At 35.3% G+C, this 20,114-nt stretch overlaps 2 protein-coding genes across 5 annotated transcripts; both read left to right on the top strand.

The window, feature by feature from the left end:
• The first annotated feature begins 9,017 nt into the window (after window positions 1–9,017).
• Window positions 9,018–10,082, top strand: LOC136201077 (fasciclin-like arabinogalactan protein 19). The gene has a single exon (XM_065991639.1). It carries the CDS (start codon window positions 9,098–9,100, stop codon window positions 9,887–9,889), a length of 792 nt encoding a protein of 263 aa, XP_065847711.1. The 5' UTR covers window positions 9,018–9,097; the 3' UTR covers window positions 9,890–10,082.
• Window positions 10,083–15,063: 4,981 nt separating this feature from the next.
• Window positions 15,064–18,359, top strand: LOC136235049 (uncharacterized). Of its 4 annotated transcripts, none has more exons than XM_066024563.1 (5): window positions 15,064–15,265; window positions 15,347–15,471; window positions 15,600–15,792; window positions 16,615–16,814; window positions 17,882–18,359. In XM_066024563.1, exons 2-5 carry the CDS (start codon window positions 15,362–15,364, stop codon window positions 17,904–17,906), a joined length of 528 nt encoding a protein of 175 aa, XP_065880635.1. In that variant the 5' UTR covers window positions 15,064–15,265; window positions 15,347–15,361; the 3' UTR covers window positions 17,907–18,359. The 4 variants fall into 4 exon arrangements, 2 of the variants coding, with proteins under 2 accessions (XP_065880635.1, XP_065880636.1); XM_066024564.1 differs by having other exon boundaries at window positions 17,885–18,359; XR_010691626.1 differs by lacking the exon at window positions 15,600–15,792 and having other exon boundaries at window positions 17,800–18,359.
• The last annotated feature ends 1,755 nt before the right edge of the window (window positions 18,360–20,114 follow it).

The raw sequence follows: 20,114 nt of genomic DNA on the forward strand, positions 1-20,114 counted from the left end.
TTCTAGAGAGAAACACTTGAAAGTCAGTGAAATGAAATCCTTGATTTCTTTGACTGATTCTTCAGGAAGTCACCCAATTCAGCATCCTAATCCTTCTAAGAAGTAAGAAAATGGGTTAAATCAATCATTTGACATCAATCCAGTCCTATTCGAGTCTAATTCCACTAGTTTGGGATTCCGTTCATGTGTTTCGATTGCATTCCTGATCGTCTGTGTTCGCGAGTCTACCTCCACACAAATCCGGATTATAATGCCAAAGGTAACGCTTTGAAGGGTTTAACATCCTTCCATTAACTATGCAATTTGATTTAAATTAGTTTTGTTTGATTCATTTTGAGTTATAGAAAAAGCATAATTCTGTAATTCTACAGTGGTGGTCGATCGTCCACTACTGTAGAATTACAAAAATCTGTCTTTTTGGTTTTCATTCGGGTTGAGTCTGTAATTTCCTATTTTCGATAAATTTACATTCTGATAGGTGTAAATGGGTGATTAAATGCTCAAAAACGTAAAATGAAATTAATTAGGGGTTAAAGGGTATTCCTGGAATAAACATTAAATTTTGGTAGAAGATAGATTTAGTTCACAGATCTAAAAACATGCTAATGTGATTAGACATTAGGATTGGAATGAGTCCTAGTTTCTCGAGTGCGGCGTCGTAATTAAATCTGAAAGACGAGTCCCAATGTCCCGCACCTGACATATATATATCTTGCAGGTTTAATAACTTTATTTCATAGGGCTAGACTAGTTGTATATGTTTTTGTGTGATTTTGAAATGTAATTTATTATTCGGTATTTATTTATTGCTTTTGTATGATGAATGATTATAACTGAAAATGAATTAGATTATAAATGATATTTTAATAGAAGTCGAGTCTAGGTATTTATTAATCAAATTGTTTAATTGTTAACTTCACGAACCTAACTCTGAAGAGATGACATATTGTTAGTCTCTATGTAATCTAATTGATATGTTCCCAAACATTAATCCTGGGTGGCGACTCTAAAATTCACCTAAATGGTGTCTAACGAGCATCGAGCAGAGAAATCAGACAAATTATAAAAAAATAGAATTTAAATAATTATATTAATAGCCTACATTAATAGTATGAATACTTACACCACTACAGAATTTATTTATTACGTCATCTGATTCGATAAATCTGAGTTATCTAGCTGAACCAAGAGACTGGACTGGACTTGGACAGGGCTTTGGAGCGCGAACATGGCTTTGGACATCCGAGCAACACCTGCTCCTAACCAAGAGACTCGACGAGAATCTCAATCCGAAAGATGTGGTGTTGACAGACGTGGAGTTCTGGATGAAGATTTGTGATTTACCTGCAGGGTTTATGTCTGAAAAGGTTGCGATTACCATTGGCAATTTTTTGTGTTTGTTTGTGGAATCTAACGCCAATAACTTCACTAGAGTAGTTCACACGTATATACATATCAAAGATTCTATCAATGTGCTTCAACCTTTAGAAAGAAAGATGAAGGTTAGTAGCGCAGGTGAAATTGCTTCATCGGTACTTTTAAATATGAATACCTGTTAACACGAACTTTTCTAACTCTAATGCTGAAATTAGGTTGCTTGTGCTCGGTATGTTACAACTGGACCCCGTATCGCTTCATACGTGATCAAAGACCGGAATCCAAACTCATTTCTCTCAATCTTAGAGCTTATATTTTCCATTCTAATTCTAGCGTAATGTTTCGAGCTCAATTTGAAGGTCAAACGAATGAGTTATGACCATTCGAAGTTTTCTAAACGGGAACCCGAGACGATGTTAGGGCCGTATCTTTTAATTTGGTCATTTTTAGATTTGGACCTTAAAACATAAAATGTTCGTATCATCGAGATGAATCCAACAGTATAAAAATCGTCGAAATCCGAGGTTGCAAATGTCATTTTAAAAAAACGGAATGATCTGGGCTGCATCCGGGGTTAGGGCCTAACCATATGGTGGCCGATCGGCCACTGGCGGAAAGTTACGTAGTTTCTAAATTTCTACTGTAACATGCCCATTAACTCAAAATAATAGTAAAAAACTATTCACATTCCGGTTTAAAGGTTAGAAATTGTCATTTAGGAAGGGGGAAACCATTTTAGAAGAAAGAAGGAAAAAGAAGTTATCGAAGGTTAGAAGAGTTACAGAGAAATAGAGGAGAAAGAGACATAAAGCTTCATCTTCATCTTCATCTTTATCTTCTTTAACCCAAATCATCCCAAAACACACACAATTCATCTCCAAATCATCCAAACATCAATTGAGATGATAATATTGATTTTAGAGAGAGATTTCTAGAAAGAGAAACACTTGAAAGTTAGTGAAATCCTTGATTTCTTTGACTGATTCTTCAGGTAGTCACCAAATTCAACATCCTAATCCTCTGGGAAGCAAGAAAAGGGCTTAAATAAATCATTTGAGATCAATCCAGTCCGATTCGAGTCTAATTCCACTAGTTTGGGATTCCGTTCACGTGTTTCAATTGCATTCCTGTTCGTATATGTCCGTGAGTTTACCTCCACGCAAATTTGGATTATAACACTAAAGGTAAAACGCTCTAAAGGGTTTAAAAGCCTTTCATTAATTGTGCAATTTGATTTAAATTAGTTTTGATTCATTGTATTTTGAGTTATAGAAAAAGCAGAATTTTGTAATTCTACAGTGGTGGTCGATCGGCCACTGTTGTAGAACTACAAAATTCTGCCTTTTCTATTTTCATTCGGGCTGAGTCTATAATTTTCTATTTTTGGATAAATTTACATTTCAATAGGTGTAAATAGGTGATTAAATGTTAAGGGGTATTGCTAGAATAAACATTAAATTTGTTAGAATAGATAGATAGATTTAGTTCACGGGTTGAAATGCATGCTAATGTGATTAGACATTAGGATTGGAATGAGTCCTAATTTCTCGAGTCCGACGTCGTTATTAAATCTGAAAGACGGATCCGAACGTCCCGCATATATATATATATATATATATATATATATGAAAACTAGAACAGAAATGATAGAAGAAAAAGAGATCGATTTCTCATTGAATTAAGAAGATGTTTATCTGTGATATATATACAAATAAGGAAAGGCTTAAAAGTAATTTTACACTAACACCCTAACAAACTTTCCAGCGTGTAATTTTTACTTTAACACCCCCTCCTCACGAAGAATACTTCTTAATCTCCTTATGTATGCTAGAATTAGCATCTGGCAGATTAACAATGCCCATCTTCGAAATAACAGGCTTCATTTGATTGTATGATAAAGGCTTCGTAAACACATCAGCCAACTGATCTTCAGAGTGTACAAAAGGAGTACATAACAGTCCACTTTGTAAATGTTCCCTCACAATGTGACAATCAATATCCAAGTGTTTTGTCCTTTCATGAAACACAGGATTTTCTGCTATGTGTATAGCACCAGCATTATCACATAACAATGGAATTGGTTTTTCTACCTTCAGTTTCAATTCCCTCAAGAGATATGTAATCCATTTAATCTCATATGAAGCAACTGCCATGGACCTGTATTCAGCTTCAGCGGATGACTTACTAACAGTTGGTTGTTTTTTTGCTTTCCAGGAAATTAATGAATTCCCCAAAAATACACAATACCCTCCAACTGATCTTCTAGTTTCCTTGCACCTAGCCCAATCAGCATCACTGTACCCTGATAACTTCAATTCTTGTTCTTTGAAATCATTCTGACAAAAAGCTCTTAAATGCATATTTGACTGCTTCGCATATAACAATCCCATATTGACAGTGCCCTTCAAATATTTCAATACATGAATTGCAGCATTCAAATGTATCTTTGTTGGACTCTGAAGGAATTGACTTAATTGTTGTGTTGCATAACTTATATCTGGTCTTGTGAAACCAAGATACAACAATTTTCCAATCATTCTCCTATATTGATCGCAATTATCAATAAGAGGACTTTCAGCAGTTAACTCAATTCCTGCAGGCAATGGACTTGCAACTTCAGCTGCATCTTTTAAACCAGCCTCAGTCACCATATCTCTAATATATTTGCTTTGAGATAATATAAAACCAGATTCTGATCTGTTCAATTCAACTCCCAAAAAATATTTTGCAACTCCTAAATCCTTGATTGTGAAAGCTTTATCTAAAGCTTCTTTTACCTCTGAGATAAGTATCACAGAAGTTCCTGTCAACAAAATATCATCCACATACACCACCAAGACTATGAATTCTCCATTAACTCTTTTAGTGAACATGCAATAATCATGAATAGACTTGATAAAACCCAACCCAAGTAAAGTGTTAGTAAATTGCTTATTCCATTGCCTTCCAGCCTGTTTCAGGCCATAAATGGACTTATGCAATCTACAAACTTCTCCTGGTTTGGCATTATAACCCTCTGGTGGCTGCATATAAAGTTCTTCCTCTATGTATCCATGCAAATATGCATTATTCACATCAATCTGAAATATTTCCCATTGAAAATGAGCAGCTAAAGCAATTATCAATCTCACAGTAACTACCTTAGCAACAGGGGAAAAACTATCATGATAATCAATTCCCCACCTTTGGTTATAGCCTTTAGCTACTAACCTTGCTTTGTATTTGTCCAGACTCCCATCTGGCTTGTACTTAACTTTCAGCACCCACATAGAAGAAATTGCTTTCTTTCCCTTTGGTAGACTAGTCATGCTCCATGTCCCATTCTTCTCTAATGCTTCTATCTCCAACTTCATAGCTTGAACCCAGTTTGGATCCTTGCTTGCTGCTGCATAAGAACTTGGCTCAGGAATCTTTGCAATATTGCTCAAGAATGCAGCATGCTTGTCTGTAAAAACTGCGTTTGTGACAAAATCAGATGTCCAGGAAGGAGCTTTAATGGTTCTGGTTGATCTTCTCAATACATTCTCCTGTGGATGTTCAAGAGATTGTAATTCTTCTTGGTCAATACTTGCTGAATCATTATTTAAAGTTTGATCTGAAGAAACTACTTCCACAGGATCTGGAGAAGCTACTTCCTCAGAATCTTCTATATTTTCTTGAAGCACGTCCTCTGATGAAAACTGCAAGTCATTAAACATATCATCTTCTACACAATGAGGAATAATTGTGCTATCCTGTTGTGGACCTGATACTAAAGAAGGAGATTTATTAGTAAAAACAAAATCTGTTTCAATGAAGTGCACATCTCTAGATATACAAAGGGAATGTGTTGTAAGATTGTACAACTTCCATCCTTTTTATCCAGCTGAACCTCCTAAATAGATGCATTTAGAAGCTCTATCTTCAAATTTCCCTTTCTTGTTATCTGTATTGACAGCATAAGCAATGCAGCCAAAAACTTTGAAGTGTCCATAATCAGGTGCTTTCTCATACAATACTTCATATGGAGTCTTCCAGTTCAAAACTTTTGTTGGATACACATTGATTAAAGTTGCAGCATGCAACAAAGCTTCTCCCCAGAACTTAGTGGAAAGACCTCCTTGCTTCAGTAAAGCTCTAGCCACATTAGTCAAGCTCCTATGCCTTCTCTCAACTGTACCATTCTGCTGTGGAGTGTTTATACAGCTCCTTTGATGAATGATCCCTACTCTCTTAAGCACAGATTGGGTTTGATGACTAGTAAACTCTGTCCCATTATCAGACCTGAGAATCTTGATTTTGGCTTCAAATTGAGTATGCACTAATTTGATGAAGTTCTCAATCAAATGTGGCACCTGGTCTTTGGTTTTAAAAAGTACAACCCATAAAGCTCTTGAAAAATCATCAACAATGGTTAGCATGAATCTGTCTCCTGACACAGAAGTTTGTTTATAGGGTCCCCAAACATCAATATGAACTAATTCAAACAACTTTATTGATTTTGATGAACTAGTACAAAAGGGTTGCCTAACAGATTTGCTCCTCAGGCAAACATCACAATGTTCAAAATCAGAAACTTGCACCTTATTTAAACCTTGTATGGCAGTTACAAACTTCATACTACTACTGGACAAGTGTCCCAACCTTTGATGCCAGATATGAACATCAGTTTCTGACTGTGCTTTAACAACCAAGCTACAATCTACTACATTTGTGCTAGTACTATACTTATCTATAACAGCTTTATTGAAGGATTTCCTTGTAAGATAGTATAGACCCTGCTGCAAAAATCCTACAGCAATTGTCTTCTCACATGCTTGGTCCTGCAAAACACAGAATTTAGCAAAAAATCTAATGCTAATATTCTGGTCCTGTAACAATTTCCCTACGGAGAGCAAATTGTAATGAAATCCTGGTACAAATAGTACATTCCTCAATGTGAACTGATGTGCAAGCTTAATATCACCTTGTTTGGATATTAATTGCGATTCTCCTGTGGGCAAGAAAACCTTTCTTTGCTGTTTTGACAATGCAATTACATTGTGCATATGACAATCTTCATAACACATATGAGTGGTTGCACCTGAATCTATAACCCAAAAAAACTCAAAAGCGTTCTTGATGAGTTTAGAATTGTTACCTGCAGAACTCATTCCTGCAAAGGCAGAAAATTCATCATGGCCCTTGCCTCCATCTGAAATTGTGGCCTTTTGCTTCAAAGCTTTCTGAACCTCTCGTTGCACTATAGCCTGTACAGATTCTTCCTCACTTTCAGAGTCACTGTCTTCCAAAGGAGTGGAACTCTTCTCTTTTGACATGTGAGCTTGTTGTTTGTGACTGGTGCTCCTTTTTCCTTTGTACCAATCTGGATAGCCAACCAATTTGAAGCATTCCTCTTTCTCATGCCCTGGTTTCTTGCAATATTTGCAAAATTTATCCTCCTTATTGCCATCTCCAGCTGAATTGTGCCTGGATCCATTGTTACCAGACTTTTTGCCTCCATTTTTGCTTCCTGACTTGTAATTAGAAGTCTTGGACATAGTAGCATTCACAAAATCCTCCTTAACTTCACTGCCAATGCTTCTTTGTCTCTCAATGCGCATCAATATTGAATAAGCTTTGTTTACAGAAGGAAGAGGTTCTGTAATCAAGATCTGCTCGCGAACATTATCAAAATCATTGTGTAATCCAGACAAAAATTGCATTAGTTGCTCCTCATCCAACTGATCTTGAGCCTGTTTACGCGCCTCTCCACAAGTACAACTTAGAATTAGCTTGATTTCAGCGAGTTCATCCCATTTCCTCTTGATGTTGTTGAAATATTCAACAAGACTCATGTTTCCTTGGGATAAACTACTGATTTCTCGCCTCAATTGATAGATCAGGGGTCCATTACTCTCCCCATACCTCTGTTCAATCTCTGTCCACAGAGAGAAAGAGGATTTTGCAAACAGAAAAATATCTGCTAATTCTTTGGTCAAAGAATTGCGAATCCAGGAAAAAACTAGATCATCATCCCATTTCCATTTGAAATACTCATCTGAGTTTTCATTTTCAGGTTTAGTATCCTTCTGAACAAATTTCAACTTGCGTTTGGCACTTAGGGCTAAAATCATAGTTCTCTTCCATGCGATGAAATTAGTTCCATTTAACACAGTAGAAACTAAAATCATGTTAGGATTATCAGTAACATTTGTTACCTGCTGATTTGTAGTCATCTTCACAGAATTAGATGAAGAATTTCGCTCGCGGTTGTATGATGAATCGTCGGGGTAAGAAGAAGAATCACCGGAGTTGTTGTCGGAGTCTTCTAGATCTGGAGTCGATGCTGAATCACGCAAAACTTCAGAATATAATTTTGCTCGCGTTTTCTTTGGACGCATTCCGATGAGAAAATCGATCAGTAAATTCCCAGGCTTATCTCAGCCTGCTCTGATACCATGAAAACTAGAACAGAAATGATAGAAGAAAAAGAGATCGATTTCTCATTGAATTAAGAAGATGTTTATCTGTGATATATATACAAATAAGGAAGGGCTTAAAAGTAATTTCACACTAACACCCTAACAAACTTTCCAGCGTGTAATTTTTACTTTAACAATATATATATATATATATATATATATATATATATATATATGTCTTGCAGGTTTAATAGCTTTATGTCATAGGTCTAGACTAGTTGTATATGTTTTTGTGCGATTTTGAAATGTAATTTATTATTCGGTATTTATAAACTGAAAATGAATTAGATTATAAATGATATCTTAACAGAAGTCGAGTCTAGGTATTTATTAATCAAATTGTTTAACCGTTAAATTCATGAACCTAACTATGAAGAAATGGTATATTGTTAGTCTCTATATCATCTAATTTATATGTTCCCAGATATTAATCCTAGGTGGCGACTCTAAAATTCACCTAAATGGTGTTTGACGAACATCGAACAGAGAAATCAGACAAACTATATAAAAAAAAATAGAATTTAAATAATTCTATTGCCTAAATTAATAGTATGAATACTTATACCACTATAGAATTTATTTATTACATCATCTGATCCGATAAATCCAAGTTATCTATCTGAACCAAATGACCCACGATCTAACTATAAATCCGATTTATTAGGTTGTGAAAGCTAAACAACTGATGAGTCACACTACTACTATATAGACTTGTCTGTGGGTTGGGCTGGACCGGGCTCCGGTCGGACTTATCAGGCTTTAACGTGAAAATGCTCAGTCCAAGTCCAGTCCAATCAAACCCACCATTAATTTAAACAGGTTCGGATCGGGCTGAACTCAGATTTAAAAATCAAATCCCAAACTCAACCTATATAAACTCATCTAAAAATATGTACATAATTTTTAATTATAAAAAATAAAATTTATAATTAAAATTAAATATTAAATATATAAATTAGTAATTAATATTAATAGATGGACTGGACCAGCTCGTCCTATTTTTATGAATCTTAAAATAAGTGGATTATAATAGACATGAATCAGACTGGGTCTATGATCAAGTCCAAGCCCGAGCCCTGTCTAAAGGATACGGTCCTAAGTGGGCCGGGCGGGTTGACGGGCAATGGACAAGTCTACTACTATATAATAACGAGAACTTCTTACTCAGTTTCTCCCAGTCCCATTTAAGAAAGAAAACTGATAACTGTTCCCGCCAAAACTAACTGAATCGCTCCCAAGAAAACAAAACCAGAATTTTCAATTCTTTCACCAAATCAATGGCGCCGATTCTCTTTCTCTTACTCTCCCTCACTCTGCTTTCCACTGCCTCCGCAAACGTCACCGTCCAGGAGCTGGACGCCGCCTTGTCCGCCCTCCGATCGCGAGGCTACACACTTTTCCCCAACGCTATCAGCACATCCGATATCGGCCTCTTCCTGCTCTCTCGGAATTCGAGTTTCACCCTCTTCTCACCTCCGGACCTTCTGGTGTTCTCTCTCGACCTCTCCTCCACCGCCACCGACTATGTCCATTACCTCCTCCGCCACGTGGTCCCACACCGCCTCTCCATGGCCCAGTTACGAAGCATCAGAGGTAATAATCCCTACCTCGATACTCTAGTTACTCGTAACCGTCTGTTGATCGATAAGTCTGCTGTGGTTGTCGCAAACGGGACCGTTTTAGAGTCTGTTTTGGTGGATGGGGTTCGGGTCTTGAATCCGGATCTGTTTCTTGGGTCTTCTATTGCTGTTCATGGACTGGGAGGTATTCTTGTTTCGGAATTCGGATCTGGTGTGGAGGAGGGGAAGATTGATAATTTTGTAGATTCACCGGTTATGTCTCCTGTGGCGTGGGCGCCTGAACTGAACTCTCCAGCCCCTTCTCCGGCTGCTGGAGGGGGTGGGGATTTCATTATGGAGCCGAGGGGAAAGAAGATGGAAGGGCAGCAGAATCACAATCACAGGAATGGGAATAATTTGGGTGTTCACGTGAATCTTGGAGGGATGGGAGATGGAGAGGGAGTTGCAGATGGTGATTATGCTTTGTTTAGTCATCTATTTGGTGGTTGAGTTGCAGAGTATTTGTTTGGGTGCTAAGAAAATGAATGTTGATTTTCTTGATGTAGCTTTTTCTCAGCAATCAAACAGAAATTGAAATTTTGCTTGAATTTAGTGAAATTTTCTCGTTTCGCTGAAAATCTGTAGAATTGATACTTGAAAACATTACATTTTGGTTGGATAAAAATGGAAGTATGGATTTCAATCTTCAATCTTGTTATAGCTTTGATGATTATGATTGGTTATTTCTTAATGATGAAGTTTTGCTGTTTGATCCATCTTTCCCTTCTTACGAAACATACCAGGCCTGTGTTAGAATGGTTGAAGGAAACCCTTGTAAGTTTTTCTTTGTCACTTCGTATTTTGATTCTGAATTGAGCTGAAGATTTATAGTAATTAGGGTTAAGGTGTAAAAATACCAGGAGCAATTTTACCCCTAACGTTGGAAGTCAAGAGCAATTTTATCCCTAACGTTGATAAATTGGGTCAATTTCAGACACTATTATAAAACACAGATATTTTTATTCATTACTCTGCACCAATTGCATAACAATTCATTCTAAAAAAAAGGAATTCATGTTTTTTATAATTTAATAATAGAATTTAAGATTAATATTTATAAATTCGGTGGATTTTTTAATTTTTTTGTCTAATCCGTACAAAAAGAGACAGTATATTTTTTAATTTTTTTCACATCCCAACGAATGTTTGTGATTTGTTACTGATAAAATGACACAGGTATGAAGTGTAGATAACAAGATTCATGACCGAGAAGACAGTTTGATGAATTGTTTCTCAAATTGACCCAATTTATTAACGGTAGGGGTAAAATTGCTCTTGGCTTCCAACGTTAGGGGTACAATTGCACCATTTTAGACGTTAGGGGTAAAATTGCTCCTGGCCCAAAACGTTAGAGGTATTTTTACACCTTCAATGGTAAGAATTTTGAAGTTCTTAAATAACTGGATTTGCTTCTGGTATATGTGGCACGTGATTGGGCTTATAATTCAAAAAAATTCATGGGGTCTTTTAATGGTGGAGAGTTCAGCACTTGAAAATTGAAGGTGCTAAGGATTCTATTTATGATGAATTAGCTATTTTTGTGAAAAATCATAGTATTTTGAATTGTCATTAGAGTAGAAATTCAGTTTGAAACTGAGGGGCAACACAGAATAGCAAATGTCTTTTGACATTAGCTTGTAAATTAAAAGGTATATACTGTTGAGAATGAAAGTAAACTGTCGAGGAGAGGTTGATAGGTAGGATGGTGTTCGTCTCTGTATATCAAACTTAATTTGGTATTTAAGTTAATTTGGAAAGATGATCAAAGACATTTATTTGGTGGTGTTGATTTGTGTATGAATGAAGCAAGAAATGGTTTTTAGAAAACGAATATGATTTAGTGATGTTCAATTTCAAAATTTCAAATCATCATTGCTTATTTGTTGTATGCCTCGTTTCTTCTCTATCTCTATCTGTGTGCTTTTTGTGTTGTAAAAATTGAAAAAGCAATGTCTATTTGTTGGTACTTTCAAAGTGCAATGCAATTTCTACTAAAAAAAATGAGTCTGTTTGCTTGTAACCTCTGCAATATGCTCAATTGTATCCATAACAAGCATGCTAGGTATGTCGGTAAACATAATGAAGCAATGGAAGTAAAGCGGGCAGTAAGCGACATAAAACACGACTAGTACAGTAGTCCCTTACTTAGAATTAAGGAAACTTGGAGACTGTCCAAAACACCACCAATTTGGTAAGGGTTCTCTTTGCTTCCATTGCTTTCTTGGCTATATTAAGTTTGCCAGGGCAATATTTAACTTGATCAATGTGCAATATGACTAGTATAGTAGTCGCATCCTCGTATTGAACCGGTAGAAGTTGGACCTTTTATGAATGGTTGTGGTCATCTACTATCTAATGAAAGCCTAATTTGTTCATTTTCTTCGTTTTGCTCTCAGTTAGGTGGATGTCACAAAAGCCGAGAGACATTGGAGGAGTGTAAAATGGATTGTTGATGGCAAAATTGGAAAGTAAGGAATAGAAGGGTACGATTGGAATAAATTGAAAAAAAGTTGGAATTGGTACTTTTCACAAAGCTTCACTTTTATAAGTATATATAATTCTTCGTATATTTATATACATGTTTTTCGCTGATAGTTTTACCAGTTTTTACATCCTTTTTGTAAAACTCGAAAACGTTAATGCTGGCTCGACCTTAGAAAAAGGTCATTAAAGTTTGCACCGCACAAGGGTACCTAATTTTTTAAAAAAAACCCTAATGTCTTCATTTCTCTATTAATTATTACATTAGTCCGCTTTTAAATTAAAGATTATATTATTAATTTAAAAAATTAATGAAAACGTTATAACCTTCTTAAAATTACTCTAATGAAAAATAAAGATACCTATAATATTATATGTGTCTTCTATGCTTACTTTGTTTTTGACAAAGTAAGTCAATCGAATGGTGTAAAAAACAAAGTAAGGCTTATTTTATCAAAAACAAAGCAAGCATAGCATCTACCCCAGGGGCGGAACCAGCCCAGGGCTCGGGAGGGCCGGAGCCCCTCCGGCCACCGGCTCTGCCCTTGAGTACTGGTTGTTTTGTCCGTAGTAACCCCTTCTAAATTTAGTATATATTGACTCTATATAGTATTATTTTAATGTTTAAAAGTAGATGAGATGGTTAAAGATGCATGCTCCTATTTGACACGTCTTAGGTTCAACTCCCCTCAATCTCATTTTATTTTAGAAAGTTTTTATCTATTTTAACTTTAACTTTATTTTTCAATAATTATAAAAACATGTTATCATTATTAATTAATTTAAATGGACTCTTTGTTTTGATAACACTTTTGAACCCGTTTTTATTATGTCTTTACCATTAAAAAAAGAGTAAACATATTTAATTTTCTATTAGTTCAATGTTAGTTTCTAAAAAAATAATAATATTTTTACATTTTTAACGCGTTGGAGGCTAAATTTTTTATCCAGCCCTAACGGACTGGATTTTAAAAATTTACCCTCAATCGCACGGTGGTAGGGACGTTTTGTCCCTATCTTTTTAGCGTAATTTATGGTTTATTTTAAGCTAATAATTAAGTTTAATTATAAAAATAAGTGTGCTTCCAATAAATATTAAATAATAATAAAAATTATGTTTTTAATAATTTTCTCCTTTCTTTGATTAATTTCAGAAAAAATAAAGCATCAAGTAATCTCAGTGTTTATAGTCGTATATTGCAGGTTCGGGATAAACACACGAGACGCAAAGAACAAAGGAAGAAATGGCCAAATTTCAGCCTTGCACCACGCAGAGCGTAAAATGCGCTACACGGAGCGTGCAACGTCACTACACAGTTCCCACTAATTCATGGCAGTCAACCTGATCTTTATCCTAAGTCAATAGAGTCTACGCGGAGCGTAACCCAAAGTACACGGAGCGTGCAAAGTATGAAACAGTTGACAAAGTTCGAGTACCTCAAACACGCTGAGCTTGCCCTCAAACACGCGAAGCGTTAAAGAGTGATAATTCAGAGATGAGTTCCAGTACCTCAACCACGCGGAGCGTGGCTAGGTCAATATCCTTGGGTCCAGTCTACGCAAATGTGAAATCTGCAACGAAGTAGGAAAATGCAAAACCCACGGAGCGTGCCATGTGAAACCAACAGATTTAGGGTGAATTCTTCCAAAGACTTGTGTATTTACGATTTTACCCACGAGCTTGATGTGTATAAATAAGAGTTTTTAGCACTCATTTTGGCATTCAGATTGTGTATACTAAAACTCTACCACCTTGAGAGCTTGTACATTATTCTGTTACTCCGTCGAGGTTCCGTTCCATCCTCTTCTTCCCTTTTTACTTGCTAATTAGCTTGCATTCTTCCTATGTACTACGCTTGGTTGTATTTCGCATTTATGCGTTCCACATTTATAATATATGATTTGGAATTTCAGTTTCTCTATAGGTGTTGATATTTACTACTTGTTTTGATATTCATAATTGACTATTGTGTAGGGGATACGAACTCCGAAACCTTTTGGGAATCATATAGGAGTTGCCTTACTGGAATAGACAACCGGAAACCGTAGGAATTGACAAGCCGCGGAACTTACGGGTCCTAGTTTCTGATCCCACGCATTAGACACGCCTTTAGGAGGAACCACGTATTCTAAGCACTTCACGGGTCGATCGGTCTACACGTAGTCTTTACAAGAGTAAATTGTCATTCGTATATGTTCTAAATTATTGTTTATTATATATTGTAACTTATCGTCACTTGTATCACTTCCTTAGAGTTGAACTATACAAATCTGTCTCACCATAGTTTAGGAGTAGTTTGTAGTTGTCACCCAAACCAAACTAAAGTATTCGCCGCTTAGATAACGTATAGAACCGTGTAGTTTAATACTTGTAGTTATAAATCTCGTGGATTCGATACCCGGTCTTAACCGGATTTATTACTTGATACGACGGGAAACACTTGCCCCTACGTAACACACACACAATTGTTTACGGTTCTACTATAGGCACATCCCATCACACAGCTGAAATTAGCCCCTCCAAGTTTTAATTCCCGGCTCCGCCACTAATCTACCCAATATTACAATGTGATTGTGACCATGTTTATAGAAGAGAAATGATATTATTGACAGCTCTCAAATTACAGTGACTTAGTTGTTAATATTTTAACAGATTTTTTATAATTGTGTTAATAACACACTAAATATCTTAGATTTAAATTATATTTAGAAGGTTCAATATGATAATTAAATAACAATCAAATCAGTCGTTTTAAATTTTTGATAGAGTATAAAAAAATTGATATTGATTGGAAATATTAGAATTAAATTTCTGACGTTTCATACGTTAAGATTAAATATATATACTTTCCTAAAAACGTTAGAGTCAAATTTGGTTATTATTCTTGAATTTCTAAAAACTTTCAAACCAAATTTCAGCTTGTTTAAACTTAACTCGTTTATAAATCAAGCCGAATACGATCGAGTTTTTATCGAGCAAAACACCTAACCGTTCAGGAACGAACCGACTAATTTACAACCCTAACTTACACTATAGTCAATGTAATTTTAAGTTTGACACGTAGAAGTGACCTGTCACTCTCTCCTTATTTGATACCAAGACCTGATGCAATCTAAAGACAAACGGTTAACCTATAAATTGAAGTTTATATCGAAAGAAAGTGCAGTTTGCCTTCTCCTTCTCCGCCGCCGTGCATCGGCGAAAATGTCATCAGTGTTCCCTTGCTAAAGACATGATGCAAGTCGACCACTTTTTGATTCGTCTACCAAGCTTAAGTCGTGATAGTCATGAACTCATACAAAATTAACCTCACACTGATCGATTTCCAGCCGCTGTATTTGCCGGTAATTTTCATTTCGCAATTAAGTTTGCCGCTGTTATTTACTTCACTTGTGACTTTATTTTACTTGTTCGCTTTCCCACAGTGATAGACCCCGGCGATGAAGTTTTGCTGTTTGACCCTTCTTTTCCTTCTTAACGAGGAGGCGTGTATCAGAAAGGTTTTGAAGCAATCCTTCTCTTTCTTAACGAGGAGGCGTGTATTAGAAAGGTTGAAGGAATCCCTCTATGTTTTTCTTTGGCACTTTGTGTTTTGATTCTGAATTGAGCTGAAGATTTCTAGTAATTATTGTCAATTGTAAGAATTTTGAAGTTCTTAAATAATGGTATTTACTTCAGGTATTCGTGGGGTTTTCTAGAACCTTGGCGCTATAAACGTTGTTGTTGTTGTGTCACGTGTTCGAGTCTGAGTCTTAGGAGGGAAGGTTTGTCTCCAATACACCCACCACAAACCCCTCCCCGGACCCTTCCGGTGCACCCCTTTTATTCGTGGGGTCTTTTACTGGCTGAACAAAGCTCTGATATTAAAGAGGCAAGGGGACTAAGGATTCTATTTATGATGAATTAGCAATTTTTTTTTTTTGGTGAAAAATCATGGTATTTTGAATTGTCAGTAGAGTAGAAATTCAATTTGTTGTACGAAAATAGAGGATAGAGGAAGCAGGAGTAGTTCTTATTATTGTTCTTTGAATGAGATCCCCAATTTGGTAGTTGAAGTTGGCTACCGCAAGAAACAATTAAGAACCAAAAAGATTAGAACTAAAAAGATTAGATCTGGCAATTTCGTGTTTGAAAAGAATAAATCCAAATCCAACTCAAAAACTTTTATGTCACAATCGTGTTTTGTTTTCATGTCATGTTTTTAGGTTACATATAATTTTGTTAGTCATATATATTAAATGACTTTACTTCAAGTCATTTTTAGATTAGTATGTTAACACAACGGTTTGAATCGTTTTTGCATGTAATAATTATAGTTTTATTATCTTTATTAATAAAGTGACATATAAAAACAAATGAGAATATCACAATAATTTTAAATATCCGTGTCAACTCAAAAAATGACGCATTACCTATTATGCTAAACCCAATCATTGATTGAAATTGCGTGTTGATTTCGTGTCGTGTAATCGGTTAGTGGCATGCCACCTCTAAAAAAAGATAACTATTATACTTATTTTCTTAATTGTTTATTTCAAGTTTGGCCTGCCATTTATAGGACATTTTAGCTTCTTGAGCACTAAACTATAGGGCTTCAACAGTTTGTATGATTTTGAACATCTTAACCACTGAGTTCCAATTTTAAAAAGCCAACTTGTGTAATAAAACGTATAATTTTCTAATTTCTATGCAGCCAATGGGATGGAAACTACCAAATGGAAGCAACCTTCCAGCCTTGAACGCATCAGTAGACAGGCTGATTACACTAATGCAACAGCAATCACAACTTTCATCACCAGTGAACTTCCATGGAGGAGCTTTTTCCGAAGACTATGAAGCACAAACAAATGCTCAACCAACTTCTGTGGAACCGTCAATAATCGTCCATGAATGGTAATAGTCTGCCTGATCTCGATTTTCGACTTTGAGCTTATTATTTTCATGCCTCAAATTAGACAAATATAAACTGCTTCCTTTTTTTCTTTTATGTTGATTAAGTGTTGTTGATTGACGGATGGATTTGTTGATTTTGCTTGATGTTAATTATCTGGGTGCCTGGATCAGAAATGATTTGGTTTCAGCTTTGTATGCCATGGTCAACTTGTTTCGGTATGACATATGCTATGACACCCCATGGCGTGGCGCAACCGCCATGCCTGGTGCGCCGTTTTGCGCCAAGGGGCAGTTGCCAAAGGCGCACTAAGGCGTGCCTTGGTGAGTTAGGGGCAGTTTTATGTTTTTTTTTTGACTGTCAAGTGTTCTGAAGGGTCCAAAATGAGAAAAAAAGAAGATTATACATTTGAATTAATTAGAAGTGGCAACCACAAACTCTTATTATAAGAGGAAGAAGTTTAGTAGAACAAAACACAGAAAACGAATTCAAACAGAAACACAGCCAAGGGAATTCAAATTCAACATGAGTGATTTATTTGGAGAGTTTTGATGAGGAGTAGAACTTACGGTTTAGTATTCAATTTTAGTTTCCTAACATGGGGTTTATTTTGCATTTTAAAACTTATTTATGCTTAATATTGTCATGATTTAGGATTGATTGCATTTTTATATTAGTTTTATAGTTTTATAATTTTTGTTTTTCTAAGTGCGCCTTGTCTCGCCATAGCCGTGCGCCATGTGTCAAGGCTCTAGGACCCCTATCGCCTTAGTGCACCATGCGCCTTTAATAACTATGCATTAGATCTTACTGAATAAACTGGCAGCAGTTAAACATGCAGAATGTTGTTTTGTATATTTACCGGTGATCATTGTTAGCACTTTCAAATGTTTGTGCTCTTTCTTTCTCATTGCTCTTGGAGTGATTGAAATTGAATAGATAACTAAATGATGTTTGAATTCTCAAATATATTTCATTGTTCTCAAGTTGCTGATCTTTCAACTCCTTTGATGAGCTTCTGGTTAGAGCAAGAGCTTGATTCTCTCTGGGTTGGTGTTCTTAAATTCAGCAGGGCAATTGGGAAGAAAGTCTGAAGGATTCGTCTTTGCATTTCTCGGAGCTTAAAACTGCAGAAGGTTTGGCACAAAAGTGGAAGACAGAGAGACTCAAAATCGTCAACTCTGCAGCAACATCAGATAACTTTGTTTCTACTGAACAGAGGTTAAACTCTATGCCTTCTTCTCAGGATCAGCAGCCAGCGATTGACATTCGCAAGCTGAATAGAAAGTTCTGTAGCAATAGATGTTAGTCATGAAAATAGACTGTTGTTTTTTCAGTAATTTAGGTTCATCAGGTTGCCAAATCCATAGACTTTCAACTGTCCATGGCAATATTATACCATAAGTGTCCAGTTTTCATTTGCGTTCCGAATTTAGAATTATCATCCGAATTTAGAATAATCGGTAACGAACTCTGTAAGCTTGCATTGCATTGATGCTATCTATTCTGGTGTTGTTAGTTGTGATATCCAGGTAGTTTCAGGTTTCTGCTGCTTGTGTGCAGGGGTAATTTTCACTGAATAAACTGGCAGCAGTTAAAAATGCAGCATATGGCACTTGTTTCTCTGTAGAAGCATGAAGTGTTTCTCTGTAGCACTTTCAAATGTTTGTGCTCTTTCTTTCTCATTGCTCAATGATATTTGAATTCTCAAATATATTTCATTGGCCCTCTTTGGTGGTAAAGAGGGTTTTGGGATAAAAAGAGCGGTTTTGACCAACTTTAGAGGTTTGACCACTGAAACCGCTAATTGGAGTGTTTGGTGGAGAGAGGTTTGAGAGAGAGTTTTGGAATGAAAACGCTAATTTAGAAAAAGCTCTTAAAAAGAGTTTTTTCAATTAGCGTTTTGCAATATTAAAATTAATGGACTTCTTTAACCCTAATAGATAGACTCTCTCTTCTCCTGCGTCTAAATTAATGCCCTTATTCGTCTTTTTGTACCAATCAGTTAATTTTTACCAAACAGGTCTCTAATGTAATCAGCTAACAGCTAATTCCCAAACAGGACCATTGTTTTTTAATTGTTTTTTAGTTAACATACTACTTGATTAATGAATAGTTGTTAAGTTATAAGTTGTATTTTTTTTTTACTTAATTCACCTTTTAAATTTTGAAGATTTAAAGTAAACATCTGCCTCAAAATGGATTTCCTATCAAGATTTTCTACCATAGAAACAAACTGAAACTGAACTCTGAAAATTAGAAAAATTGTTCCTAATAGTTTTTTGGGATCACATTAATTGTTTCTATATTGATGTGATTTCACGTTTTTTGGGATCACAATCTGATGTCAGGTGAATCTTATCCCCTATAGTGTGTTTTATGTCGATCGTCACTGAATATTGCTATGTCTCATTCACCAATCGTGGTTAATGGGACCAATCCTCCTCAAAGCCTTGCTATTGATTCCGAATTTTCTTATCTTTCTAATATTTTCTTCTATGTCTCATTCACCAATCGTGGTTAATGGGACCAATCCTTCTCAAAGCCTTGCTATTGATTCCGAATTTTCTTATCTTTCTAATATTTTCTTCTATGCTTATCTTTTCTCACGACCAATTTTGTGCAATATCTTCTACCATATAGCATTATTATGTGAGAAATTACACTATTGTGAAAATTCAAGTCTTTCATTAATCCAAAAAATGATCACTAAATGACTAGTAATAAAAAAAAAAAAACTTAACATAATTTTCAAAAGGATAATAGTCAAATTTAACTCCCGAACATTTTAAGCGAAGTGCATATATAGTCCTAATGTATAAAATGCTGCAAATTTAGCCGTAATGTTTCCAAGTAATATTAGAAAAAACTGGTTTGATTAGTGTTAATTGTCATTTTAGATATTTTAGATATCAATTATGTCTAAGATATTTAGTGTTTTGTTAACAAAATCACAAAAACAAACAAAAAATCACGAAACTGTTTTAATTTATCGATAAACACGTTTGGAAAATCTGATGTGACAGTTAAATAATAGTCAAATCAGTCTTTTTAAAAAATTTTGATAACATAATGCTAAAATTAATTTTATTTGGAAACATTATAGTTAAATTTATATAATTTTATATATTAAACTAAATCTACACCTCTTTTAAAATTTAGTGTTAAATTTGGTCTTTGTCTTTATTTCAAACTACTAACAAATAATATCATATATATCTGCTAAATATATATATATATATATATATATATATATATATATATATATATATATATATATATATATATATATATATATATCA

This window comes from Euphorbia lathyris, chromosome 7, assembly GCF_963576675.1.
Source record: "Euphorbia lathyris chromosome 7, ddEupLath1.1, whole genome shotgun sequence".
Taxonomy (NCBI): domain Eukaryota; kingdom Viridiplantae; phylum Streptophyta; class Magnoliopsida; order Malpighiales; family Euphorbiaceae; genus Euphorbia; species Euphorbia lathyris.

Bases quoted from the DNA above. Each gene is read 5' to 3' on its own strand.
- LOC136201077 (XM_065991639.1), top strand. From the start codon at position 9,098: ATGGCGCCGATTCTCTTTCTCTTACTCTCCCTCACTCTGCTTTCCACT.
- LOC136235049 (XM_066024563.1), top strand. From the start codon at position 15,362: ATGAAGTTTTGCTGTTTGACCCTTCTTTTCCTTCTTAACGAGGAGGCG. The intron at 15,472-15,599 runs GTTGAAGGAATC...TATTTACTTCAG, and splicing joins AGGAGGCGTGTATTAGAAAG to GTATTCGTGGGGTTTTCTAG. The intron at 15,793-16,614 runs GCAAGGGGACTA...ATTTCTATGCAG, and splicing joins AAAGCTCTGATATTAAAGAG to CCAATGGGATGGAAACTACC.